Source organism: Paralichthys olivaceus, chromosome 16, assembly GCF_024713975.1.
Source record: "Paralichthys olivaceus isolate ysfri-2021 chromosome 16, ASM2471397v2, whole genome shotgun sequence".
NCBI lineage: Eukaryota > Metazoa > Chordata > Actinopteri > Pleuronectiformes > Paralichthyidae > Paralichthys > Paralichthys olivaceus.
Window position 1 is genome coordinate 14,160,345 of NC_091108.1, and position 27,939 is coordinate 14,188,283.

A 27,939-nucleotide genomic window follows, 5' to 3' on the forward strand; every position below is an offset into this window, starting at 1 on the left:
GCTCTGAGGATTCCGATTAATACAAATTCATTAAGCATGTTGATGAAAAAAAGACATTCAGATAATCAAGCGACTGTGTTCTTTGTTTTTATTTCCAAACTGTCGTTCAAAGCTCAGAGAGCTGGCATTGCTGTCCACAATCATCCTTAAATAGAACAAGTAAGGCCGGAAAAATAATTTAATACAAATACAGCTTTATAGACAAAGTTATACAATACAAACAGTGTCTTTTTTCACACAGTACAGCCACACTCTCAAGGCCTATGGCAAATGGTGTTGTTATAAAGGTAACGTGCTGCAAAATGGCAGAAGAACAATAATGTCTCCTAAATGTTCTCGGATGTGTCACAGCATTTAGAGCGACTTGTTTATTCAGAGCTGGAGCGATCATTAATAAGTGGCTAAGTTGAGATATGATGCAATGTAAGTTAAACTTATCTGTTAAACTAAGTGATGGTTTATATTTCTTATGTTTACTCATTCATTACTGTGTATTATTCTGAAAACACTTATCCTTATTTTAATTGAATAATACATCATAAACTAACATTTACCTAAGAGTTTCTGTAACTTACTTTATATTTAAAGGTTCCTCACAAGTTTAAACAAAGATGTGATGAGAGACAAGCTGCTGTCAACGACTGCTTTTAACATTTGATCTTTGGTGTCAATATTCAGATCCAAGTTCAAGTTGTGTGTCCATGCTTCCTGTCATATTGAACAGTATTAGCACAACTATATCATTGATTTTTAATGTACGTTACAACCTAGAAAACCACTCTGTCTTTCACCTACACAACATTGTAGCTGCTACAATACACACAGGCAATGACAAGACGATACACTAGTTTATCTCTGCACAAATCAAACTCAGTTAAATGTGAATTTACTACGTTGAATGCAGGTTGTTAAACTTTTAAGTAATTTTGTCTTGTGCGCTCTTTTATTGAATGCTCCTTGACTCATCTCATTGTTGAATTTTAATCTGTCAGTGGAAAACAAAAAGCAAGGCCTCTTAGCGTTCATATTGACACTGCATCGCTGTTTGTTTGTCTGTTTGTTTTTTAATACAAAAGTCATACTTGAAAAAAAAGCATACATGAAAAACTACAAGCACCAGTTGTCAATAGTAAATGTCGAGCAGTGTTAAGCACTTACCTTAAAGTTGGTTTATTGCACTGAATGTTTACCTTGAAAGCAACATGAAGCGTTACATTAGATCGGACAAGCAATACCGTGTGTATGCCGCTGCTTATAGGCCAACACCTGCAGTGTGTCGTTGAGCACAGCGCAGCCGCTGCCGCAACGCAGATGTGTTGTCGCTTTCCTGCAGCCGAGGTGGTTCTTGTGCTTGAAGAGGACAGGGACCAGCTCCATCTAGTTTCCTTTACTAGCTGCTGCCAACAAATTTTACTCAGTCTCCTCTTTCCTGCTCTCTGATGGATTTGTGTTTTTTTTTATTTCTTATTTGTCAATGAGTTTAACCAGGCTCTGGCGGAGGTCATTAAGGTCAAAGATCTTGATGTCCAGAATCTCTATGGCTCTCTGGATCTCAGTGTCCATGCGATCCCGGTCCTCCAGAGAGTTACTCAGGTTCTGCTCTGTGTTCTGGATGCGCCGCTCCAAGTCTGAATTACGCATCTCCATCTCCTGCAGAGTGGCAAGGAAAATTTTGAACTTAATTCAACGACTCAACAAACGTGCACATCATTTCTGAAAGCAATGCCGCTGTGATACCCGTAATCTGTGCATGGCCTCATTTCTATTGTGCTCCATCTCATGGTAGTCGGCTTTCTTGCTCTGTAAAATGTGGATCTCCTGGAACAGAGTGAAAGGTTCACAGTAGTTTGAGCAGCTGCATCATTCATTAACACCTGAGACGAACAAAACATCTTTCCACCTCTGACTGATGCTGATGGTGAAAATGGAACCAACCTCATCTTTGGCCTTCAGCAGCGCCTCCAGCTCCTCTAGAGACTGGGTCAGCTCGTCCTTCAGCATGTCACTGGGGCCATGGCCTCCATGAGCCTCCAGTTCAGACACCTTAAAACACACACACACACACATAGTATAAACCCATCTCTTAGTCTTATGTTGAATTTTATGAAGCCTTTCAATGAATTACAGTGTGGAAATCTGTGCTGAAGGTAAAATCAGGCTCTAATACACATGGCTAATAGCATTATAGTCATATAATAATTAAACATTTATTCATTATATTCAGTCATATTATTATAATTAGTCTACACAACATTGCATTTACAGTATGTAGTAACACAAAAAACCCATTACTCAGTCTGAATGACTTTGTGAGAATTTTCAGCTCGATGTGCTTTCTCTGCTCGTCATGACTCATATTTTCATTGACTATGACTTCATCCACAACAAGGATTAATCAACAGGCCGACTGGAGACCATTATCATATTGACATGAGAGACGTCCTCACTGCAGTGAAAAAATCAGAAACAGCAGGTTTCCTCCACCCCCCCTTGTGTCTGACAGAGGCAGGTCATTTTCAACCATGTATGGTTGAGACTAGAAGCAGAAAGAAGAAGAAGTAAAAAAAAAAGAGAAGCGAGTGGATGCCAGCTCCCTCTGGTAATTTTTCATTTTTTCCTAACTGGGGCATTGAAAGTAGGATATTGCTGTCCTACAAACCCCTCTTCCTCTCACACCTCCCCAGAGACGTGAACCATTTTCAGCCACCTGGTCCCCTTCATCAGACACAGGGAACGAGAACTTATAGCCTAAAAGGAAACCTGGATCTGACTTGTATGAAATCAATCAGAAATACAAAAAAATAGAGTGCTAGAGAATTTAAAAGCAATGATCAATACTGTGAAGCCAGGCTATAATGGAAAGGGATCAAAGTCTCGAATCGTTGAATCAGAGAGGTTTGTAATTGTCAGCCTGAGGCGGGATCATTCCTGGAGGAATCAGCCACCAAGGTGAAAATAACAGGAATTAAAAGGGGGGGGGGGGTATCTGCATCCAGTGGAACCTGAAAGGTAATTCAAGTATAAAATCCTCCTGAGGCTCTGTGTATTTAGACCAAACTCTCCTGTGGTGAAATTTGACATTGCTGTATATGCATTCTATAGTGAACCACTTCAACCAGCCGAGAACACATCGATTAAAGCTTGGCAGGGGGAAACGCCTGCAGCACAAGTCATGTCACTGAATGATGAAGAATATAACCAGCCTGAGCAACTTGTCCTTTCTTTCTTGCCGCTGGAAAACCAGGGAAATTAAGTGTCTGTAAGCGACCACGTAAGTAAAACCAGGGGAACTGTCCTTACTGAGAGCAACAGAGTGACAGCTCACCTTGCTCTTGTTTGAGAAAAACTTTCCTTCATCAACAAACTGAGTGTCTGTTCTTGTAACAGCTCCAGCACTGATTATAAGATCTGACCTAAACCTTCAGCTCCGGCTCTGCAGGTTCCTGCAGAATAAACAAGGTCTTAGCTGCACTAGAGGACAAAAGAAGAACTACTTTTCGGTGTTTGCTTTAACAATGCATGAATGCTTTTTAGCCAAAATTAATGTCTCACCAACAAACCTTGCCTCAGCCTTTTTCTACAATCACAACCGTGGCTATAAACAGAGTTTAAGCAACACTGTCTAACTTTTTTACCTTAAAATATCAGCTTCAAAATTAGTTTGAAGGTTCACTGACTGGTAGGGAGAATGGTGCCACTCCTCATCCTGAAAGTCTGTTCCTGCAACTTTGGTGTTTGGGTACAATCTCCTGAGTAATTGATAGATAGTTGCAGCTTAATCACCAGAATCAGGCACAGCAAGATTAGTGCGGAGCAGTACATCAGTTAAAAAGACTTAGAAGTCTTTATAAACCAGAATTTATCTCCAATATTTACCTTAAAAGCTTAAAATATCAATAATTCTTAACACAGTTTGGTGAATTTGTTAGAGCACCAACTCTTCTGGTTAAGGAAGCCGGGGATCATGGGTAATATCCACTGTTTAGCTGTGCTTCAGTTCAATGAGTGGGACTACACTTGGCTATGTTTTTTCCTCAACATGAAAACCACTTGATCGCTCAGACACGGAGCCCATCAGAATAGGTTATTGCGAGTGGCTGCAGAGGGCGCTGCTACTCAGCCAAGGTACATAGTGTTGCTTTAAAAAGTCTCTGCAATACATGAAATACACAGCTTTAAGGGCAACGTTTCCATGAAGCCTGTTTAACAATGGCTGATTCAGTCGTCAGGGTAAACACACTGAAACAGAGCGTCCTCAAAGTGTCCAGTAGAGGCTCACCTGTTCTCGCAGCCGCTCTGTCTCCTCCTGATACGCCGCCAGCTGCTTCTTCCACTGCTCCACGTTAGCATTAGCCTCGTGCAAAGCTGCCACCAGCTTTGAGTTGCTGTCCTGCAGAGTGAAGAGCTCAGCCTCCAGGTTCATCTCACAAATAGACCTGGAAAAAACATGTGAACTGTAAATCAGAGATGCATTTACATGGTACATATAATACTGTATAATAAACCTTATGTGGCATGGAATTATATATTGAGGCCACATAGATAAGAAGTCTTTTAAGTGCTCTGAAAACAAATATTTTGAACATTTATACCTGACCTGGAGGGGAGACAGTTTTGTCAACTATTTTGTTTTAACATCAATAAATAACAATGACACACAGTTAGTTCTGTACTATAAATACTCAATACTATGAAAGTTAGCTCATACTGCTAACTCTGGGTCATTTACAGTATTTTAATTAATGAGGACTGCTCCTATCAAATAAAATTAAATATATCATGCATTCATTCACATAAAGATGATTTTTAGCGGGAACCTAAACACCATTGATTCATTAATGCACATAAGAGATTGTTAAATGTCATCAACTTCAATTTACTTTTGTATAATCTGCAGAAAAGATCAGACGCTCTTTATATATCATCCTTCGTCTTCACCGTGTTCCTCTACATCTTGAAAGCTTGAGGTTGTTGCATGGCAACAGTTTACCATGGCAACCATTCAGAAGCAGCTTTCAGTCGCAATAATAAAACTGTAAGATGTAAAAGCATTGAGGGAGGCTCAAAGGGCTCAAAAGCCTCATGTGAAGTCACCTCTACCTCAACAATGGCCTCTTCGCTTCCAGAAAGCTTAGTAAACAGGACCACTGAACAAGTGTAAACTCTAATTAACAACATATAATTTAAACCATTTTAATTCTCTGAACGCTGCTGGGAGGGCCGAAGCTAAAGGCAAGAGATTACCTGCTCAAGTATAATCAATAGTATCGATCGCATGAAATCATGAAAAACCTACATGACGTTTTTCAATTTACTGAGGTCAAATATTCTCACTAAACTCCAGTTTGTTCAGTTTTCTTAATTACTGCAGCACTTGCAGCATATCGATACAATTAGATCAAAGCTTCATCCACACTTTATATTTAGCGTATAACCGAATCAATCTCATTTTTCTGTCTGGAAGAAAAGGAATAAAATGATTATCCAAATGTTGAATTATTCATGTAATGATACTACACTGTAAAAAATAACAATTATATTTTAGCACACAGCTCATTTACTGAAGATTAACTGGAGCTGTCAGTGTCATTGGGAGTTGATTCAGTTGTCACGGAGACGGTTGTCACCTGTTGTTCATCACTATCACAATTGGTCCCACTCCTCGGTCATGTGACGGCTACTGAACCGTCTGCATGACAACTGGTTCAACTGCATCCACTGATGAAAACTATGAGCTGCACGTTTGTTGGCCGGGGATGAAGATGTGACTTTAAAACTTTTCCACTAGTTTTTAATCAGTCGTCGAGTTTGAAAGCAGAAGAGAAAGAAACAAAAATGTTTTAAAAGGTTTGTGTGTGTGTGTGTGTGTGTGTGGTCGTGTGTGTTACCCTTCAGAGAGCATCTTTTTGATTCGCTCCTTCTCAGAGGACAGGGTGATGTCTGCACTCTGGCTGCGGAACAGCTTGTCCTCCGGTCCGTTCACACACATCACAGGTGGAGACTGGAGTTCATCCGCGAGGTCCTGAGGGACACATCAGTAAATGTACACTCCTCACAACACAACACATCAGTGTAGCTCAACGCCAGTATAATTCAGACTGGAACTACTTTTAGACCTGAGAATCAAGATGTTTAAATAAAAATACACACAAATAAAGTGAAAATATAAAACAGAACTGCTTTAAAAATGCTTCCTATTTTCTATCTTCCAATTTCATCATGTGTTCTTAAAATGACTTTAGAGGATTCACACGTTCAAACAGCGAAGGACTCACCTGTGAGAACTACAGTGTAAGTCCATGAGGAAGAAGAACAGACAAAGAAACATACATTATGACCATGATACAGGGCTGTGTGACAAGTTTTACAGCACATTGATACTTAGCGAGAGTCACGGACAAAATAAATGACGCTGTTTGCAATGTTCTGCAGCTCCGGCTCCTCTGATGTGTTCATCTTATCGATACAGACGTGAGAGAAACTTGGAATCTACTCGGCTGTAGAATTAAAAGGAAATGGGCATGTTCTTCATGACCAGGCGGATGTAACTGATGGGAAATTATTCTCTATTGATCAGAGGAGCCCCTCGCTGACTACATTTTTATTATTAGTGTGATGGAGGCTTCTCGGCAGCAGCGGGTGGAGAGTGCACGGGTGAGGTGTGCTGCTGAGCGGCGGGGGATAATTTTACCATCGTCCTACTTTTCCCTCACTTTCCCTCCGAGACGAGTGACCCAGCTCATCTCTCTTTCCTTTCTCTCCGTCCCTGCTTTGATTCAATCAGAGAGCTGAGCCGCTGCAGAATCACACAGGTGCCTGCATCCAAACTGTGTGTCTCCTGAATCTTAAAAAAATTGCATTGTTGGATGTTTCATGACATTTCCACTTTCTGCCTGACACCTGCGGAGGCTTGCTCTGCCTATACTTTCTTTTCTAAAAGCTTTAGTTGCCTCACCTGAGGAGCAGCGATGGTCAGTGCTGTGTTGGCCAGTTCTTTATCCTGCGACTTTTCTCGAGCCAGACGAGCTGCATCTTTCACCTCCTTAAACTTATCGGAGAACTTTTCAAAAAGAGGACAAGTGATACACTGTTTCAGGTCAAGAAATATTAATAATACAGCAGTTCACCACAGGAGAAGCACAGTGTGCGTGAAATAAGTAGAAGTATTTACAGAGTGTTTTTCACTTCTGTGGTATAATTTACCTGGTGCAGTTGTTGCTCTGTAGCGAAACCCAGACCATACACAGTGTTGGCTCTGCTGTCAGCCCACTGCCCAAACTTCTGGGACGTCTTGGTGAACGTCATGCTGGGTGTAACGGTGCAGTTGATAATTGCCTGCAGGTTACAAGTGTGATCATACATGTGAATGAAACAGAGGATTCTGGGAGTTCAGCAGCAAAAAACAGACTCAACAAGAAGTTGAAGCATGAATAAGCAGATCTATGGTGATCAGGTTTTTTTACTACAGGAGAAAATGATCATTGGAGTGAGAGGGTCAGAGAAAGGTAACGCTCATGTAGTTTCCCTCTTTAATCTTAATCTTTTTTTTTTTGCAAATTAATTCATGCAGATTTATTCAGAAAATCCACAACAGTGGTTGAGATTTGTTTTGTTTTTTTTACCGAAAAGGGTTATTTGGGGATATGGGGGTTGCTTTTGAAGCATTTGACACACTGTATTCTTTTTAATTTCAAGTATTGTGCAGGAAATCAAAAGAAGTATAAAGATAGAGAAATAGATTTCTTATCAGAATAAGACACAGTGTGATATTTTGACAGTTTTAAGTATATTTTATATTTTACATTTTAAATACGTTTTTTTTTTTGTATGTACATAAATCCTGTCTACACTGAAATAACTCCATGTTTCACATGTTTGCTGCAGAAGTGAAGAACACAGGAAAACATCTGCACATTGAAACGTGTGAAATATTATTTCTCCTCTGGGATTCCTGACAATCACATATTTTCAAGCACGTTCTCTCTCGAGACGTGTTTGTTCTTTAAAGATAGTTTTGAAAATGATCATAATCCAAAGCTTTGCCAGACCACAAGCTCCTATTGTTAAGTCTAAGAGCAAAGGGCAACTTGAAATTGTATTTGTGCTTAAGAGACACGGAGCATCCAGCAGGTTCATCGCATCATTCTCAGGGAAGTGAATGAAGCCACCTCTCTCCATCCTGAGCACATGAGAAAAAATATTAGAACAGACCTATTTATAAACCTTTTTACGTCATCTCCAGCGTTACAATAATGGGACTGATTTAAACCCCCAGAATTGCAGGGCAGTGGCAGCTTAGGAGGAGGTTTTTTCCTCCGTCTCTCCCGTCCAACAACTGATTACATGAACCCGGCGGTCTGCATTTCTATGCTTTGACATAACATGTTGGACGGTGGCGGCGGCAGTGAAGATTATTCTCGGGGCAGACACCAGTCCTGGCAGGATTGGGCTGCTGAGTGACTAACTGCCCCCCCGCACTGCCTGCAGGGAGGCAGAAATGTGGGTCAGACCAGAGGTGCTAAGAAGAGATCAGATAGACCCCCCCCCCCTCCCTCCAATCCACTGCTTGATGTGGCCTGTTCCTCGTAATCTATATCCACAGGCCTGCTCAGTTGTTTACACCCACTGTGGTTTGGCTTTGTGGCATATTTCTCATCGTCAGAGGTTTTATTTATTTATTAGTTTTTTTTGTTACCTTTTGCTTTTGTCACAAATACTGAAAAGCTTGTTTTGACTGGAATCAAAGTGTTTAGCTTTGAGAAAATCCCTCAGAAATGTGTGTTTGATTATGAAAGATCCATCGTTTACATGTTACTTCTGAGTGACCAGATTCTGGATCTACATCTGGTGTTTATTTGAAAACTCTGGCTTTTCCCTCTCACCTTGGTCCCGCCCACGCTGATGATGCGGTACACGTTGCGGTTGGCGTCGTAGAAGAAGGACACGCTGACAGCATGTTTGCTGGCAGGGATCCAGTTCCTCTTGGTGGTGGGGTCGATTTGGAAAACATGGGCCCGGGCGCTGAAGATCGGCTGCTCCCTGGAGGATGAAACGCAGGAGAAATTATGAGATATGAGGAAAAGAAAATTTTGTGCATGTTGAATATCAACATGCAAATCCCTCCACAGACTCCAGGTCTAAAAACTATGATTTAAAAGCAACTGAATATGATGCAGCGGTAGGAGAAGGAAGTTTTGGATATTTTGAAATCTAAAAGTTGAAAATGTGAACCTTTAATTTAAAATCCTTTATCGTACAATCCTCATTATGTGTCCTGCTTTTGCTTAAAAGGTACATCCTTGATGGTTTTCACAATGAGACATCGCCGTCATATAAGGATAATATTGGAAATCAACCTTTGGCTCGTTCATCTTCACTCTTTCCTGCGTCATTCACCAGCCATATACAGGCTGAGACTGACACTGAGGACTAAAAGCTCTGAACCCTCTCCCCAGTCATTCACCCTCCGCCCTCTGCTCTTCTCCTGGCAGTGTCTTGCAGGGATGTCTCCTAGATACAAGGTAAATATATCAAAGCTACAACGTCTCCAGTGCAGGGAGGTGGTTAAGCCACAGTCATGTGGTGTAAATAGCAAGACTGCTAAAGGTCTTCCTCTGTTTTGAACTCCCTTCTTCCTCTCCAGATGGAGTCCAGACAGCAGATTTCCCACAGTGTGTATCCCCACACTCTGTTATGTCGAACTAAAAAAACAAATCTCACTGCTGAAGTTAGAATAGTCAAATAGTTATTGATATTTATCTTAACATGAATGTATGTGCCAAAAATCCCCAATCCACCCACCAAACAAATATTAACCTCATTATGTTAATAGATCAGTGGCTCTCAAAATGGAGGCAGGCACCTCTTAAGGGCCATCGAGCCTCACAGGAAGAAGGATCCTGGTTAGAATCCCAGTCTGGCCAGTGTCTTTCTCTTTGTATGTTGTTTGCGTGGGTTTTCTCCAGGTACACTGACTTCCTGCCACAGTCCAAACACATACAGTCTCTGTATTGACTGTAGGTGGGGATGGTTGTTTATCTCTCCGTGATACACTGGCAACCTGTCCAGGGCATAACCTGCCTATCGCCCAGTGTCAGCTGGGATTAGCTCCAGGTCCCTCCCCTGACCTTCTTAAAAAACAGCTTAAGCGGTATAGATAATGAATGAATAGATGATTAATGTAGTAAAAATAAACAAATACTAATGTTATCATGACCTTTATTTCACTAGAAATGTATCAGCTTTTTTATTCATCATTGTAAGTGACTGATAGCTGATACTTTCCTTGACTTTGGAAGGGGAGCCTCCAAGAAAACATTTGAAAACAAGCTGCACTATGAAAAGCAAAGGATAGCTGCACTAAATATCACGGATAAACATTCAATACATGTTAACATACTTCAGTCTGGACCAAAGAACGTTGACCAACAGACTGACATTGCCGACCGATGGATGAAGGTCACTTTGACGACCAAATACCATAAGTTAAAGAAAGTTCAATGAGCTGTTAATCTGAAAGACAGGACGGACTTTCTCTCTTGCCATCCCACCATCCAGTAACATACAAGCAGAGCTGTTCACTGCAGGCCTTCTCTGTGAAACGCCATCAAACTGAGACAGATAAGTACAATGGTGATCCTTCTGCGTAACAGTGAAAGTGCAGATCAACACACAAAGACGAACAGACTATTCAATATCTCAACATGATGCTTCTCTTCACTTGTGCTGCTCGTCTCCAACTCGTCGCCAACAAGACTTGTTAAAATATGAAACAGTAAAAACCAGGACACTTCCTCTTCCTCTTCTTCTTTTTCTATGGTGTATTGTGAATTGCTGTAGCTGTTCCCAGTAGAACTCTAAGGTTTTGGCAAGTCCCTGTACATTTATATCTGACCCCATTAGTGACACACAAATCCAGGAACGGTCTCTCTGTGTCTTGTCTGGAGATGGTGACTAAAGGGACATCATATGGACTCGTACATACACAGTGTGATCGTGAAGATGTTGATATGAACAGTGGCATTTCGCCAGAACTCCAGTCTGATAATAACCTGCGCTGTAAGTCTCGTCATTTCAAAGTAATCCTGTTGTTGTCAGTGGATTTGCAGATCTGAGACAAAAGCAGCCTGTTGGAGGCTGGAGTGAGATTTTACCTCTTACCTTCTAGTGACATAATTCATCTGACATCATGAAAGAATCTGACATTATGTTTGGGTTATGTAGACTTTTTACTTTTCTGCCTGATTGGCAAAGTGATTACTTTTAGAAACTAGCTGATGAAATCAGGGACTATAAATGAGCCACAGTTTATACAGAGGGGCCAAAAGTGTTTTTGGCCCAGATTTGGCCGACACTGTCCCTCTGCCACACTGTCACCCGGCCCACATACTTGGGTGATATGCTCCTGTTTGCCAGATCCGGGCCACAAGTAAGCCACAGCAATACTAAATACTAAAGGAGGCCCACATTTATTTTGTGCTAGTTGGGCTATAGTCACCATTTACCACATGGGCATATTTAGGTTCACATCCAGATTACACCTCACCTAGAGCGCAGCAACTTTATCAAGAGACCCACATTTGTTTTGGGATATTCAGGTCACATTTGCTATTTTACAAGAAGGCCACACGTGCTGCATCATTGCCTGAAGTGGCCCACATCCGTATGCTGTCTGACACTCATGATCAACCAGGAATCAAGCCCCCGAGGTGGAGTTAGGAGTTTCACACAGTCAGGACCAAATGTTGGAACAGAGAACAACTGGCTTTAGGTGTTTGTGTATCTGTACCTGTCACTTGTTCCTTCCTGTGCGTGAAAATAGTTGTTGAGACACTCATGTTGATTATGTGTGTGTGTGTGTGTGTGTGTGTGTGTGTGTGTGTGTGTGTGTGTGTGAGTAAATGTTGCTCGACCTTCATCCTCAGCAGATGGATGTGGCCTCCAGGGCTTAATGGGGGTGTTTAAGTCTAACAAAGCCTGAGAGTGATTGGACGGCACCTCAAGATGAATAACCCCACTAATTCCTACAATCTACAATATCCACAATCTGCTTCACCCAGTTCCTCCCGTCGCCCCCTGATTTCTGATGTGATGCTTGTGTCATTTCTTTCAATTGGTGCAGATGCTCCACTTCTGCTGGTGCTAAGATAAAACAAGTGGCTGCTTGTAACTTATATAGTGTTTAACCAAGTTTGAGACCTTGATTTTATTTTATTATTCTAATTCTCATATATTTATGATGTTTCATTGCGTTTATTAAACCTGGTCAGTTCTTTGGTCAACTGCTGTTGTTTTAAACTTGCTATACAAAGAAGCTTTGACTTGACATCCTAGATCATAGATCAAATAATCTAAAAGCTCTGATAGTTTCACAAAATAATAATGTCTGAATTTAACAGATTAAAGTCTATTAATTAACATAAAGTCTGCAATGATTCAGAAGAATCTGTGCTCAGACAAAGGTGAAGAAGAAAGCAGAACATTGCTACAGATGTGCACGTGTGCATCAGAGGACTGATCCTATCCTTTCCTCATCCTGCATTGCAGTATTATTACAATTACTATTCTCACAATAGAGAAGTTTCAGACAGGTTTCTCTTTATTTAAATCTTTTTGTGAGGTGAATGTGGAGTAGGTTGCATATGAAATACTGCAGTTTTTAAATATATACTTTTAATTGTATTGGGGTTGTATTGTTGTTTGATCCTCTAGTGAAGCAGTTTGTAACTAACGGCCTATTTTAATCATTTTATCACGTTTTATTTGACACTGTTTTAACTCTTTTCTTACATTTTTTTATTTCTGTATCCTGCTTTTAAATTATTATTGTTTGCTTTCCTTGAAACTGTTTTGACAATGTGCTACAGAGATAAAGTGTATTATTATTACACAAATGAAGCTTATAATGATAATAATCATGATTATATATCAGGAGAAAAATCTTTTAAATGTTCTTACCTTTCTCTGTGGTGAGGAAACATCTTACAAGGTGACTGAGTCTTCTCTTCTACAAAAGAAAAAGTTGAATTATTAACCCAACAGATAATTTAACAGGAATTCCTGTTAAAGACCAGCTAATTAAATGCACTGACCCAGACACACTCACCCCATGTCGGTGTTTAAAACCCTGTTGAGTCTATTAACTCCACACTGAAGCTGCTGTTTCACCCTGACGCTGCAGGCGAAGCGCTCCGGAGGATTTTAAAGCCTACAGCCGCACACAGCCTTCTGCAGGCGGCCAAGTGTCGGCCAAGTGTCGCCGGTCACCGGGATCCGCCGGAGAGTCACAGACCGGCGGAAGAGGAGGCGGAGCGGCTGACCTGGATCACCGCGATCCCGGTTGTGTCCATCCCGGAGAGAAGAGACGCAACAGCTGCTCCTTCCTCCCTATTCTCTTTGTCTTTCGTGCTGGTACAGCTCCCCCTCTCTCTGTCTCTGACCCTCCTCAGCTCCTCATCCAGCCGCCTGATCGCGTTCAGCAGCGGGACACAGCCGACGGTAGAGTACCACCTGCTGGCTCCAGAGGCTCCGAGCAGCCGCTACAGCTGCAGGAGGCGGAGGAGGAGCAGGGGAAACTGTGTCAGTCCGCCCGCAGCCAACCAGCCTCCGTCTGCATGTGTGCATATACCGCAGGACTGGATCTTATAGGTCTGCGAGGAGCTGCCAGCTCCGGGGCTTAATGAAAACATCGTCCCGAAGGAGAAGCCATGACCTAAAAAGACTCATCCAGAGTCATCCTACAGCAGAGCCAGGGCCTATAGCTGCAACACACTGACATTGAGATCATCAGACATTTTTACAACTGCAGGTATAGTTCTGTCCTGTGGAAAGTTAAAGAGTGAATCTATTCTTAGAGATAAAAAAACAGCAATTGTTTTGATCCCTGACAAAAATGATCTTCATGAAACTATAAGGTTCAAACTTCTCTCATGGTTTGAGTTACAGATGAGTTGTAATAATATTTTACAGATAAGCAAATTATTGGGGAGGAAAAATACCTAAATCTATTACAAAATTGTACATAACAACTTTGTTTTTCTTCTTTCCTACGACATGAATCATCTCAGGTTTATCCTGTGACTCCTTCAGAGGAGGTCAACCCAGCACTGGACTGAAAAACTCCCCCAACTGTGTGTGAAGGACTTTTTATCAGCAATAAGATAATATGTGTGCTGGTACATTACAAATAATAATCACATAATGTAGTGTATAATAAATGACTTTCACAGGATACATTTGTGCAGAACAGGTAATTCTAGTTTTTAAACTTTCACTCGAAGCAACACAATCACAGAAACTTTTCTAAACTTTAAAATAGCAGCTTCAAAATTAGTTTAATGGCTTTCACTCTCACTCTAAACACCCATTCTTAGCTCTATGTAACTGGTGAGCAAGTACGAGCTCATAAGTGTGTAACTGACCGATGTCCAGCAAGTTCAAGAGAAATGCTGAACTGTAGATTGTTTAAAAAGACTTAGAAGTTCTTAAAGACCAGAGTTTAAGAAGTCAAAGAAGGAAAAAGAAGCAAACTTTAATTTACCAACATTATCGACAGGAGAATTGTTTGTGAGTATTATTTTCTAACTACAAACATAATTTAGTGGGCAGACAGGTTCGGCCATGTGGCCAACACAAAATGTCGTTATTTACAGTTCAGGTGGAAAAATAAATAAGCCAAATTAAATTATCAGGGCAAATAAATATGTATAGCAAGAAAATCCAACTCAAAAAGTTACCCTCGAGTCACAGTACATGCGACATATGTCATCCATAAACGAGAGTAGATAGATGATCTACAGCTCCACAGATAATTCATGCGGGGGGGAAAAATCCGTTTTTCTGTACAGGTAGGGGATGTATTATTTGCACATCTGGAGTTGGTCACAAACTGACCTGAGTTTGTTACCAATTTATTATTGTGAGGATATTAAAAAACACTCTATAGTGACTTGTTTGCAGAAACATATTCAGATCTGTGTTTGCTTTGTCTATTTTGCAGTATGAGGAGAAGGCTTAGGTTCCCTCTGCAACGCACAGATGAAACAACCACGTTAGCTCATGGTAGATTAGTTCATGACAAACAGCTGCACTGACAGTGTGTGTGTGTGTGTGTGGGTGTGTGTGTGTGTGTGGGTGTGTGTGTGTGTGTGTGTGTGTGTGTGTGTGGGGGGGGGGGGGGCATGACATGCAAATAAAAGTCCTTTCGATCATCAGAAAACCAAAGGCTGTACATAGTAAAATTTAGAGTTACTGTTTAACTACAAGCTACATGAAAAATTCATAAAGCAAGTGAAACACATACATGGAGCTGAAACTAAAGACACTAATGTTTACTCAAGTTGAACAAACTAACTGTTCTGTTCTTCACATGAAATACTCTCTGTAACTGTTTCACTCTTCTAAGAGCTCAAAACTTCAGGACAACAAACTAACGAAAACACGAGTCATTCTCTGGACTCAAGTCCAACTACATATACATTACACATTATCGTTGCTTAATTAAAAGATGTCTTCAAGCCAAGATTTTACAGTGTGTGGACAACATATAAGCTAATAAATATGTAATCAGTTGACCTTCGTTAAAACATCTCGAAATCTCCTTCATCAAAATCCAACATGGTAAAATCTATGACTAAGTTTCTCTTTGACACATTTTTTCTCAGAGGGGCTTAAAAGTTTTCATAACTTAGTAGTGAAGAGTTCCCAAGAGACTCCACTAAAGGCCTGAAAACACAAGATCATGATTTATCCTATATAAAAGTTCCTCTTGTCACTCCAATAATCAGCTTCTTTAACTGCACATATATTCATTGTAAGCACATTTTGGGGCAAAGGTGTCTGGGGAGTAACTCCCTCTTCATTTGGCTTTTTTGATGCTTTTAGCTGCCGTGAATATGCTCGAGATGATCACTACCTGCTAGCTTCAAGGACAGCAGAAAAGAATGACTGCCTCCTTAAGTTATAAGCTGGTTATGGTGCTTTTCACTCTTTTGCACAATATTAAAGAAACATTTAGAAGAACAAAAACAACATTGTCTCCCTCTCTGCAGATCTTTGGCGTCATCGACGTCCTCAGATCTGGAGACAAAGATGTTTTTCTTTTTTTGCGTTTATATTTTTTTAAGAGCTAATTCCCCCACATGTTCTTTACAGACCACCTCGAGAAAGACCTGCCTTGAAAGACGGCCGACAACAATAGCTTAAATCGCTGAAAAACCTCAATGAAAACAGATCTATTTAGAAAACTTTCCAACTCAAAGCTAACGATTCACGGCGGCAGTGTAATCCTCAAATAATCATTTCAGCTCTTTGAGACACAACACCACGAGCGCTTTAGAGTTCACTCAAATAGCGTTTTGACACTCGTCTCTCCTGGATGCTTAGATGTGATCAAATGCAGAGCCCCATATCAAGCTTTGAGTTTAAAAAAGTTGCCATGTCAACTGCTTCAAGAGTTGTGTCCCCTTTTTTGTTTTCTCTCACTTTCTTTCTCTCCAAGTCACAGAGGACATCCTGTTGGGTTAGCTTGGAGGACTTCTGTGTGAGACACCTCTTCTTCTCCATCTTTCTCAGCTTCTGGAGCAAGAATCCCAACCACACTGCCCAGAGAAGCCAGAGGCTTCAGGGGCGCAAGAGGGACAAGATGACACAGTTGTCCTTCTCCCCTCTCCAGCATTGATTGGACCTTCTGTCCCTCCTTGACCTGTCCAAGGTCTCGACTCTCCAACTGTGCAGCTCCAACGATGACAAGCTTTTCTCCCTCGCCATGTCTTCGCATGTGAGCAGCAGTGCCTTCTCTCCTCCACCTGCCTCTCGCTCTGGTCTCTTGCTCTCTTCCTGTCCAGCTCTACTCCCATGTTTTTTGCTCTCACTCTTGTGATTGGTTGGTTTCTCACGGTCTCTCTCCTGTTACTTTCACACAGTGGTGCTTCGGTTGTAGCAGTGGAAAACGGGTATCCATGTTTGTTCTTTTTTGTTATTACCCAGATTAAAATACCGATGAACTAAGCCACACACAGGCCTAGCTCCTTTCCAGCAATCTGTAAGAAAATGACAAACACATTTATTAACCAAAATCTATATAAAGCATTATTTGATCATTAATAAAATTGTTTGGCCAGTGGTAATGCTTTCTTTCTGAAACTGTAAAAGTAACCTGCAGTAATTCAGCTGCAACAAGTAAAGACAGACTGCTGGAAAAGTGAAGCCTCATGTAATTTCATGTAATTTTCAGCAGGAAAACAAATGGGCAGAATATTCCTTTACTTTCTGTGAGTCAGCTGAGTCCGCAGTGGAATTTCTTACAGTCTAGTACTGGGACAGTCCAGTCACACCACCGTGTTGGTAGGCCCGCTCCCCCTGGTAGGTGGAGTCCTGGGACAGAGCCACATCAATTTGGGACTTGAACTCGTCTCCTAGGTAACTGTCCTATAATGGGACAAACAGAGAAAGACCAGTCAACAGTTATTCCCTCACTTATTTCCAGGCAGAAAAAGAAGTAAGTGGCTAAGGACAAGATGAAGTCTTTACTTGAGGAGGAAAACTGGACAAGACGTTGGAATATATGTGCAGACAGCTATGGCACTGCAAAGTAAATGCTGTGAATAAACAGCTAGCCTCTTTAAGTGCAACTAGTTATCAGATCATAAGACCTCTCGAATCCTGAATTTGTATTCAAAATTTCTTTCTAATAAAGTTAAACAAACCTGGGAGAGTTCAGGCTGTGAGAGCCCAGGCTGACTCATCTGTGACGGCTGGCTCATGTTGATGTAGCCCTGCGTCAGAGGACCCTGGGAGAAGGACTGGGAGCCCAGGTCCTGACTGGCCTGGCTGCCGCTCATATGTCCTCCATGCCCACGGTCTGCTCCTCCATTCCCTCCACCATGGTTTCCCATGTTGCCACGGTTTCTTTGACGACCACCTCGAGTCCCGCCTCCACCTCCACTGCCTGCTTTCCCCTTCATACCTCCACCACGACCTGGACGACGATGAAGTTAGGTATCACAGTTTAGACAGGTGTAAGAACAATGCAGCTGGCTCAAAGAGTTGTATCCGTCTCACCTCCTGTGGGCCCATTGACCTGCCCCATGTATCCAGAGGGGGGTATAGGGGGCATCACCAGGTTGAAGGGGATAGGGATGTTCATTGAGGTCATGGGATTGGAGCCTGTGCCAATCATACCGATCTGGTCATGGGTCTGAAAATACATGTTGGACATGCGTCCTGCAGGGGAAAGACGTACATGTTAATTGTACTTAATTTTTGACTGTGTGCAGAGCTTGTATTATCCCATTACAGTGCTCATAGCTCTTGTTTTTGTATTTAAATTCTTTACTAAGAACATTGAATCTCATCAAAATGAAATCACAAAGTAAATACCTCCTTTATCTGTTATAATTGGTAAGAAACTTTGTAACATTTGAGATAAGAATAAGTTTGTTTTCCCAATGACTCACCGTTGCTGCTGCGGTCATAAACAGATCCAGGAATGAGGGCCTCCCTGGCATCATACATGGCTGTGCTCATAAATCGACCCCCCTGAAAAACAAATACTATTAAGTGTTTTTAGGCCTCAGTTTATTTATTCTTGCCTGTAAACTTATGTTTTCCTTTAACTGCTCACTCTAGGTGCAGAGGTAAGTTTTGACCAAGAAAAAAAGACCTATGCATTCTATATGATTCACACACAGAGAAAAACATGTATTAAACTCACAGGGTTGATGGTGTTGACCAGCTTTCGTGGCTTGCTGAACTGCATGAGGCTCTCCCTCAAATTGTTGAGGGGGCCTTCGACCAGGACCTTCTGCTCCTTGTAGTAGTTCAGCAGGTGGTTCCACAGGGGCTGCTTGGACAGGGCCTTGGGGTTTCCCACAATGATCACACCATACCTACATGACGGAAGCAGATGATGATTAATAACAAAGACCTCAGGATTAAGAGTAAAGTTAGTATCAGTATTTCACTTCATGTTTTGTTACCTGGCTCTGGTGAGTGCCACATTTAGACGTCTGGGATCATTAAGGAAACCGATGCCTTGGTGCTCATTGGCCCTCACACAGGACAGGATGATGAAGTCTTTCTCTCTGCCTTGAAAAGCGTCCACACTGGCTATCTCCACCTCCTAAATAGAGATTGAAGAGAAATTAGTGGGACTTAAGGTTCTGGAATTATTTCTGCCTCCTCTTAGTCAAAGCATAAATAAACAGTTACCCAGGAGATTATCTGGGGCAGACATGTTCACAACAACAACAGGAAAATGTGCAGAACATTCAGGCGGGAGTGGCTCCTTTGTAGAGAATGCAGGAGGAAGGACATAACACATTCTACTCAGAATTTGTTTACAGCACATCTACACTGGTGTAAGCTCTTATCATCAAAAGCTCTGGAATCTAGTTTTCCTTTCAAGTCGACATTTTCTTCAACATCTTTTCTATTCTGACATATTAGTAATCCTTTTATTTTATCAAGGGTTCAGTACGTACAGCGTAAGTAACATCACCGACATCCCCAATCTTTTGCTGTGTTTTTTCTAGGCATTTACCTGTTGTATTCTCACATAAGTTCATGGTTGGACATTTTACTAGAAAAAGTTACGGAAAATGTCCAGAGCAACTGACTCTAACTGTGGTTCTCACATACAGCCCCTCCTGTCTTAAAGCAGCTTCGTTGTATTTCATTTAAAATGGTTGTGATACATTTAACACTTCAATTCAATTTCTCAATTCAGTATTCAAACTGCAAAAAAACCTCACTGTACCTGATAGAGCTTGGTATGGAGGGAGCCACTGAACTGCATGTATTGGACCAGGTATGACCTCTGTCCCTCATACGGAGTAATGATGCCGATCTGATCAGGTTTTGCTCCAGCCTTCAGCAACCTCGTGGTGATTTTCTCCACATTGGCTGCCTCTGTCCTGCATGAACGAGAAGCGTCATATTATGATATTTTATGGACATGAATTATTTGCATTTAGTGGTTTAATGTATATCTTAAACAACTAAGGAACATTTAGTGCCTTTAGTGGCTGCCTGTGTATTAGAGAAATTTAAACATGGTCTCAAACTGACACCTGACTCAAACAGAGAATAAGAACAAGTGATATACCTGTTCAGATATGATGTTCCAGAGCTGGCAATTTCCTCTTGGCCTTGTGTAACGTAAAAGAACATCGGCTTGTCAGGCTGCGGCCACTGAAAGTCAAAGCCTTTCTTCACACGGTCCGCTGAAGGAAAAACAACCAAACACATGTGACTAAATACTGGTGACAAGGATGCACAGCGGAGTACAGTCAATAACATGTTTCTCAAATGAGGAAGTCTGATAACAGGCATATTCTGGAGCTTTGGCAGGAGTTTTGAGGGGCAGTTTACCAGCAGTGACTCCGTTCTGCAGAGAGCCTTCATAGAAGATGTTAGAGGGAAAGGCGCTGAGGGCTGGGTGCATGCGGTACTGGACCTGCAGACGAATTGGTCGGATCCCCAGAACTACCAGACGCTCAAACAGAGACTGGGACAGACCTGCTTTAGCTGCCTTCTTACACATCACCACAGGACCCAGCTGGCAGTGATCACCCACCAAAATCAACTAAGGACAAAACAACAGATGATCATAAAGTTAAGAGGAAAAGTCACAATAAAACCATAGACCTCACAACATCAGCAGATAGCTGATGCCATAGAATGATTCATGTGCATTTTCACTCATGAGTCTCCAACCTGCTTGGCCCCCAGGACGACAGGCACCATGCACTCTGGTTCAGTAGCTTGGGTGCTCTCATCGATCAGGATTGAGCGGAACTGCATCTTAGCCAGACGAGGATCCCCCGCACCAACACAGGTACAACAAATCACATCAGCATTCTGGGAGAGAAAGGGAATAAAGCAGACTTGTTCATGTTTTTAATGGTAAAACTAATACCATGGCATGTTGGATTAGCATAATAATTAGTGGGCACTTGATAGTAACTGTTAAATCTAAGCTGATATACATTGTAGTGTCTATAGCACTGCAAAAACAGGAAATTATATAGGATGGTTTCATCAAGAGCAGTTTTCATACCATAAGCAGCTCCCTCTCAGCGGTACGTCTCAGAGCTCGGTAGCGCTTTTCGTCTGAGGATGACAGCTCACCAGTTTCGTCCTTCAGCTGTTGAAGCTTTTGAAGCTCTGGCATACTGCAGGTTTGAAATAAGAGATCAGTTTTGTGCTTGAGAGCAATGACTAGTATTTGCATTACAAGTATTACTTAAAGGTCTGGAATAAACATAGGCCACCAGTGATGGTATTTGTACTTCCCATGTTTCAGTTTATTAATACACAATATCATCCCAATCTCCAGCCAATGCTTCTCTTTCACTCTCTCAGGGGTTCATGATAACATTTTCCTACTAAAGTTGTAAATTATTATTGGGAGAACTGGTACTTAACTAACCAGTGAAAAGTCTTCTTTAAAAATGATAACTGATACTAGTCAGTTATGTGTTACCTGTCCATGTTGCGGGTCTGGTTGTGCAAAGCCAGGAAGGAGACAGGCGAGTCAATGGCTTCTCTGCTCTTGGCACAGAGCCTCACCACCTTGAGTCCTGTCTGGTGTATCTTCTCTGTCAGCTGGTCAACAGCGATGTTACTGGGAGCACACACCAGCACTGGCCTAAAGAGAGACAGATGACGTGCATGTTTATTTGCCTATGCAGCAGGGAAGTGAGATCTGATCATATGTGATCACTTGAGACACATTCTAATGCCAGGTGTGAACTGAATGATCATAAAAATGTCCACTTGTGACAGGCTGATGTTAACATCAGGTCTGAACTGGGCCGATGCTAAAAAACGTCAAATACTAGAAACAGATGGAAACCATTTACACAGTGTGTGTCTTACCCGTTACCCTGTCGAGCCAGGTGGTAGACAATAGTGGCAGAGGTTACTGTCTTCCCTGTGCCGGGAGGTCCCTGGATCAGACTGAGGGGGCGCTGCAGCACTGTCTTCACAGCATATACCTGTATTACAGCAAAACATAATGATGTGACTGAAAAACGAAGATGTTTAAACTATTAAAAAAAGGTCACTATATATAGTACCAGGGTTTGCCTTGAAATTGCTTTATGAGATATGAGTGACCTTAATCTTAAAACTCTGAATTATCTCCTTCATGTTTGTGTTTTCTGTAATGCAGGTGTGGGCACAGGCAACATTTGTCTGATTATACTTCACCAAAGTATATCAAGGAAAACAATGTGGCTGTTTTATTTAACTTACCTGGGAGTGGTTGAGATCAGGTAGGCCTTGAGCAGTGAAACGTTTGGGCAGCTGACACTTGATGACCACATCTTCTACCTCGTGTCCCAGCAGTTTGTGGTAGATGTAACCAGACACTGAGGTCTCATCCACAGCAAACGTCTTCAGGGCACTCTGCATCCTGGATGATGGAAAGGTGAGAATATTAAGACAGGGGTAGCTGGATTATACAAACAGGACCCCCTCATTGAGTGGAAACATTTTTTTAAATTAGTCAGTCACTAACTAAATCAATGTTTTAGGATGAAGAGAGAGATATTCTTTATATTGTCATATGTTCTGAAATACATTGTCAAGGGACTGTGTCTTTATCAGTTGTGCAAAACCTAAAATATGGAGCAAACTAAATCACTGCATGCTGAAAAGCTACAAACACTAGACTTAATACACTGTTATGAAATGCAAAGACTTCTTGGAAACATTTAGTGATTTTTTTTCTGTGTATATTCATGTATGTATGTATACTTTGACCTCTGCTTTAAACAAGTGGCTGACTAACAATAACCTTTAAACTCTGACATGAAAATATGCATTTCAAACCACAGTGTACTTTCATTTAATAAGAGATCAAGTTGAGTTTTAGGCCTTGCTTAAACAGCAAAATAGTCTGTTGTTATAAATGGTGAATGGCAGGTGTCACAACAAAAAACATCAGTGTGTGTAATTATCTTGTAAATACCTGTCAAAGGAAGTGGACTTCCACACAAAGTCGACCTGGAAGTTGTGTGGGATCTCCACTGGAGCCCCGGCACTGCTTCGTAACTCTATAGCGATCTCATCGCCATAGTCTGATAAAGTAACTCAAGGAAGAGTAATGGCCTTTAAATATACATACTGTATGTACTTATTATTATATTTGTGGTAACTGCTTTGACAATATCAGTATAACTGTTTTTCTTTATTGATGATTTGAAGTCAGATGACCAAAAAGATGCTATCAGTAATATTTTATGCTCTCAGTCACTTCTCTGTTACCTGCTGCAGACTTTTCAAGCTTTATAAAACAGGTAACTTCTCTGCACAGACCTTTGTTTCATCAAAACAAAGGTGAACCTCAGTAATAAATACTAAACTTCAAAGAAATGGGTAAGAAAAGTTTGGTTGAATGAACTGTCTAGATATGCAGCCTCATTTCTTGCTGAATGAACATGTTTAACTGTACAAGAAATCTACAGATTAAATGTACCAAAAAGTACAGAACCAAGTTTGCCAATATTTTTGTAGTTTTCTACAGCTGCCACTAGATGCTACCAAAGACCTATATGTCAGTGTTTGAGACATTTTTCCTAATTTATGATAAATTAAAAGTTAATCAAGAGGCAAACAGATGAATGTGTGAATAACCAGTAAAATGATAGATATAGTTTGTCTATTGTAACAGTCATAAGGATACTATCAGGGACTTTGATGACGTGTCCAATGCCTTTCCATGGAGGAGCCAGGTCTCCTTTGTACCTCAGGCAAATTTCATCTCCCTGCATCAGTCGCATATCTGGAGGGAAGTATACATGAAAACAATCACTTTGTTAAATATGCATCTCGACATAAAGTAAAGGAACCTCAAAAGGCTAGTTTTACTAGTACTCAGGGCTCAGAATGTGTTGACGGTCATTGCATCTGATGTGATCCATCACAAGATGGTCTCTAGTTAATTCTGGATAATTGTATTAGAATAACATGCAAATTTTTACTAAGACAAAGTTCGACAAAGATAAACAACAATTCAGTACCTGAGTCTGTCTTGGGAAGAGTGAAATATGCAATTCTCTTTTTATTCAGTCCCAAGTCCCACCTGACTGTAATGTTGTCTTGAGTCTGTTAAGAAGCAACATTAAAAAATACATTTATTACTTAAACAGAAAACATATTGAGGTTAAATTTATGAAAATTAAAAAATTAATAAGGTTGGATAATTGCTGAAACATTGGTACAATAAAAAAAAACAGTGAATAAACCAAATTACACTACAACTGACACAAGTTGATTAAATTATTATTTAATCAACAAATAATTAATCATTAACTGATATGACAAACACTGAATCCTGTAAATACAATGTTATCATAAAAAGTTTTTGTTTACCTGGGACTCTTTGAGTTTCTTGTCGTAGTCAGCTTCCAGCTTCACTAGAGGACCAAAGATGTTCTGGTATTGATAAGCATCCTCATAGCGGAGCAGGACGTGCTGCGGCTCCTCATCTACACCAGGCTTCTCCAGGTCCTCCAGGGTTGCAGTGGGATTTTCCTGTGAGGAGGAAATGGAGGAACGAGGGAGAGAAGAAAGAAAGGAAGAAAACAAGAGTGAAAAGACAAAGGGAAGGAATGACAGAATGAAGGAATGAAAGAATGAAGGAATGAAAGAACTTTTATACACAGGAAACTACAGATAATAGCAACATAAGAATTGAACTGAACAGTAAGAAACAACTCAGCACACATGCAGTTAATTTACCTGCATCACACTCTACTGTATGTGTATATCTGCTCAACTGCATAGATAAGCCCAACCCATGATGAGATGTAAGTTATGTGGGTTTAGAGTATCTACATAGCAAAATGACGGACGGGTGTGTGCACAGAGAGTTGTATTGACTGTACCTTCCAGAGTTCCTCCAGCTTGTTGATCTGCTGGGCGGTGATCTGACGGGCCCTGAGCTGCTCCTGCTCTGAGGGGATTTTGACCAGCCAGGACAGGAAGCAGCGGTCCTGGATGAGAGGCTGCCACTGTGAGCTGTCCCAGTTGATATCTTTCAGGCTGCTCTGGCTGGCACATGGCTGCCTGTGTAACAACCACAGCAAAAATGTCAAATGTAAATGTGAAACTCTTCAACTGACTCGATCAGCAGGGAAATCAGAGTGCTTAGCCTGCCGCATAAACGTGCCCTCACCTGCACAGTAACACCACGACTGAATCAGCCTTGGCAGGGATGAAGCCCAGCAGGAAGACGTTGCGACAGCCACAGTTGTAACACTCCAGTACCGTTTCCCCTAGAGGTCCATCTTTATGCAGAGTCACCTCCTTGGACTTTGCTCTCACCAGGTGGTTTACAATGTGGCTAAAAGTAAAGAGAGTGATAATTTATGTCCCTGCTGGAGGAAACACTGAAGACTTCAGTCCTATATACAGGCAGGGTGTAAATACTAGCAATTCTTCCATATACACAAAAAGCAGGATCAACATATAGAGGAAACACCGAAGCAGCAACGAGTTGAATTATAAAAATGTATAAAGACACAATCATCAGCTAAAATGACTATAAGTGATTATTAATACTTCGAAGAAAAATACTTCTTTATTTTGGACTTTAATTACATATTAGTATTACAGTAAATGTGTACTGTAGTCTTGCTGATAATTTGCTGTATCTTACCTGCCGGATGTGTTTCCACGGCCATTACAGAACCACTTCTTGCTGGTGTTGCAGTAAACCACACAGGCTGGATCATGAATCCCACAGTAACTACAAGACATGTTAGAACATAAAATCTTAAATCTTGAACTCTCAAAACAGACAGACTGAACAGCAGGATATCTCATGTCATAAACACATCATTTATTAATGAAACTAAAATAAAAAGAGAGGCAGTAATTCATCTTGCAGCAGATTTATACCAAAGCAACAGCACATGCACATCTTTTTCACATTTTCAGAAACAAATTTTAAAGAAGTGACTTACAGTAGCTTTGTAGTAATGGAAAGTGCTCAGCAAACATTCAGTGCTGTAAGAATTTAACTTTAAGTGAAAATATGAAAGAAATTTAAACAGTATTTTGCTGATGGGTATCAAAGTTTATATAAAATAATGCTCACTGAGTAAAAGAGAGGGTCTGGTCAGACAAACTCAGCAGGACCTCTGGCCCAGCTAAACTAATATTTAGACTATATTCTAGAGTTTGTTTGTGTAATAGTGTATTAACTGTAATTATGACAACAGCAGCACTGCTTTGCATGACACAACACAAATATTGATTATTTATCATTGACATTAGCTGGATTCAAGATGATCTGATGAATTGGCTCAAGTCTTAATCTATAGAGGGAGTGACCCCCCCACACACTTATGCTTTTGTCTTGTTATTATCTGTATTTTACTCTTTTGGGCAAATATTCCAAAAACTCTTGCTACTCTGAGAAAAAAATAATGGCCAACATGGGCAAAAACCAGCAGATGGAAGCAGAAATATGTAAGCTTTTAGTATGCTCAGTTTGAACAATTTCAGTACGTCTAAAGTGGCATTAATATGAATGCAAAAACTGAAAATATAAATTCAGACATTATGGTCAGCAAAAACACACATGGTCAATGCTCCACAACCCATTGACACTGAGTGTAAAGACAGGGTCTGTATGAAGTCATAACTAGTGAAATCAGAGATAGCTGACAGACACTACTCGCAACAAAAGAAGAAGAAAATAATCACAAGTGACTGTCTGACCCTTTACCTGCAGGCATGGACAGGAAGGTCCTTGGTGTAGTAGGTATCCTCCTCATCTTCCTCAAAGTTCAGCTCTGCTAGCAGCTGACTGGCTTTCACCACAGGGTCGTCTCCATTCTGCAGCACCCCGTCAGGACCATTAACCTGAGGAGACGAGGTGAGGAGAATCAGATATATCAACTGAAACTGTCTGTCAGCTTCATGTGGGATAAACTAATACAAAATACTGGATTGTACAAAGATCAGACAGCCAAACATACAGACAAATGCACCGGTGATCACATTGTTCATGAGAGGTCTGAACTGTCACATGTGTAAACAGTGTGTTGACATATGTCATCGAAGCAGCTGTGTTCACTGACATGTGTGATTGTTGTTGTCACTACACACTGAAGGTAGTTAGCACGTACAAGTGGATTGTGTAGAAGCAGTACTTTTTCATTTCACCACTTGTTTTGTTTTGCAGTAAAGTCCTGAACCTTCACATGCTAGCTGTGCCAATATGCTAACTCTGTTGCTGCGAGCTAGTTAGCCAGCTAGCGTGCTAGCCAATTAGTGGGGATAAAAGCATGGTAACAGATGGAAGGCGTCGCCGTGCTAGCCGGTGGAAGCCTGCCAGCTGGACTGTGAGCTAACGTTCGGCTAGTTCAGTGGAGGACGCTGTTTTTGAAACGCACCTGCCCGTCGAGCTGACTCTGGGTCTGGCCTTGGGTCTGGGTCTGGCTCGGCAGGGTGAAATCGGTGAAGTCGTACTCGGAGCCCTGGGTGTCCGCTCCCAGCAGCTCCGCTTCCTCCGTGTCCAGGAACGTCAGAGTCTGGGAGCTCGGCCCGTACGCCTCCACGCTCATGGTGCTGCTCTTCTAATTCCCCGTAAACCCGCCGGACACTCCACAGGCTGCTGCCGCTGCCGCTGCTCCGGTGGAGGGAACGAATAACGGAGACAGTGTTGATGGAGAAACGACAAACAGTGGCGGTGACTGCGGCTGCGTTCCGTTCGTCTCCCTCCCCGCTCCTCTCCTTTCCTTCCCTCCTTCACTACCGCTTGTTCCCTACCGGAAGTCACCTGCAAAGGGGCGAGGGAAGGAAAGGAGACAAGGAGACATGTGTGCACAGTTTGTTATGTAACAAGGTCACATCTTTCATACTTATACTACTCATATATTTATGCAGTAACCATGTGAGCGGAGTCAATAGTTGTGAATATTA

General features: G+C 41.4%; 2 protein-coding genes across 4 annotated transcripts; both read right to left on the reverse strand.

Moving 5' to 3' along the window:
* Window positions 1-70: 70 nt before the first annotated feature.
* LOC109637861 (homer protein homolog 3-like) lies at window positions 71-13,245 on the reverse strand. Of its 2 annotated transcripts, none has more exons than XM_020100521.2 (10): window positions 13,106-13,245; window positions 12,958-13,006; window positions 8,883-9,039; window positions 7,204-7,335; window positions 6,956-7,060; window positions 5,889-6,001; window positions 4,280-4,436; window positions 1,936-2,043; window positions 1,738-1,818; window positions 71-1,650 (listed from the first exon to the last, which is right to left on the reverse strand). In XM_020100521.2, exons 2-10 carry the CDS (start codon window positions 12,978-12,980, stop codon window positions 1,465-1,467), a joined length of 1,062 nt encoding a protein of 353 aa, XP_019956080.2. In that variant the 5' UTR covers window positions 12,981-13,006; window positions 13,106-13,245; the 3' UTR covers window positions 71-1,464. The 2 variants fall into 2 exon arrangements, with proteins under 2 accessions (XP_019956080.2, XP_019956063.2); XM_020100504.2 differs by having other exon boundaries at window positions 5,889-6,022.
* A 1,251-nt stretch (window positions 13,246-14,496) lies between these two features.
* On the reverse strand, window positions 14,497-27,796 carry LOC109647518 (regulator of nonsense transcripts 1-like). Of its 2 annotated transcripts, none has more exons than XM_020113338.2 (24): window positions 27,411-27,796; window positions 26,741-26,877; window positions 25,667-25,756; window positions 25,184-25,351; window positions 24,894-25,074; window positions 24,379-24,540; window positions 24,027-24,111; window positions 23,690-23,788; window positions 22,976-23,084; window positions 22,258-22,417; window positions 21,880-21,998; window positions 21,485-21,649; window positions 21,059-21,173; window positions 20,716-20,859; window positions 20,371-20,584; window positions 20,105-20,222; window positions 19,757-19,913; window positions 18,978-19,120; window positions 18,713-18,887; window positions 18,456-18,537; window positions 18,061-18,222; window positions 17,706-17,977; window positions 17,266-17,427; window positions 14,497-17,039 (listed from the first exon to the last, which is right to left on the reverse strand). In XM_020113338.2, exons 1-23 carry the CDS (start codon window positions 27,579-27,581, stop codon window positions 17,308-17,310), a joined length of 3,348 nt encoding a protein of 1,115 aa, XP_019968897.1. In that variant the 5' UTR covers window positions 27,582-27,796; the 3' UTR covers window positions 14,497-17,039; window positions 17,266-17,307. The 2 variants fall into 2 exon arrangements, with proteins under 2 accessions (XP_019968897.1, XP_019968890.1); XM_020113331.2 differs by having other exon boundaries at window positions 15,886-17,039; window positions 17,305-17,427.
* Between the last annotated feature and the right edge of the window lie 143 nt (window positions 27,797-27,939).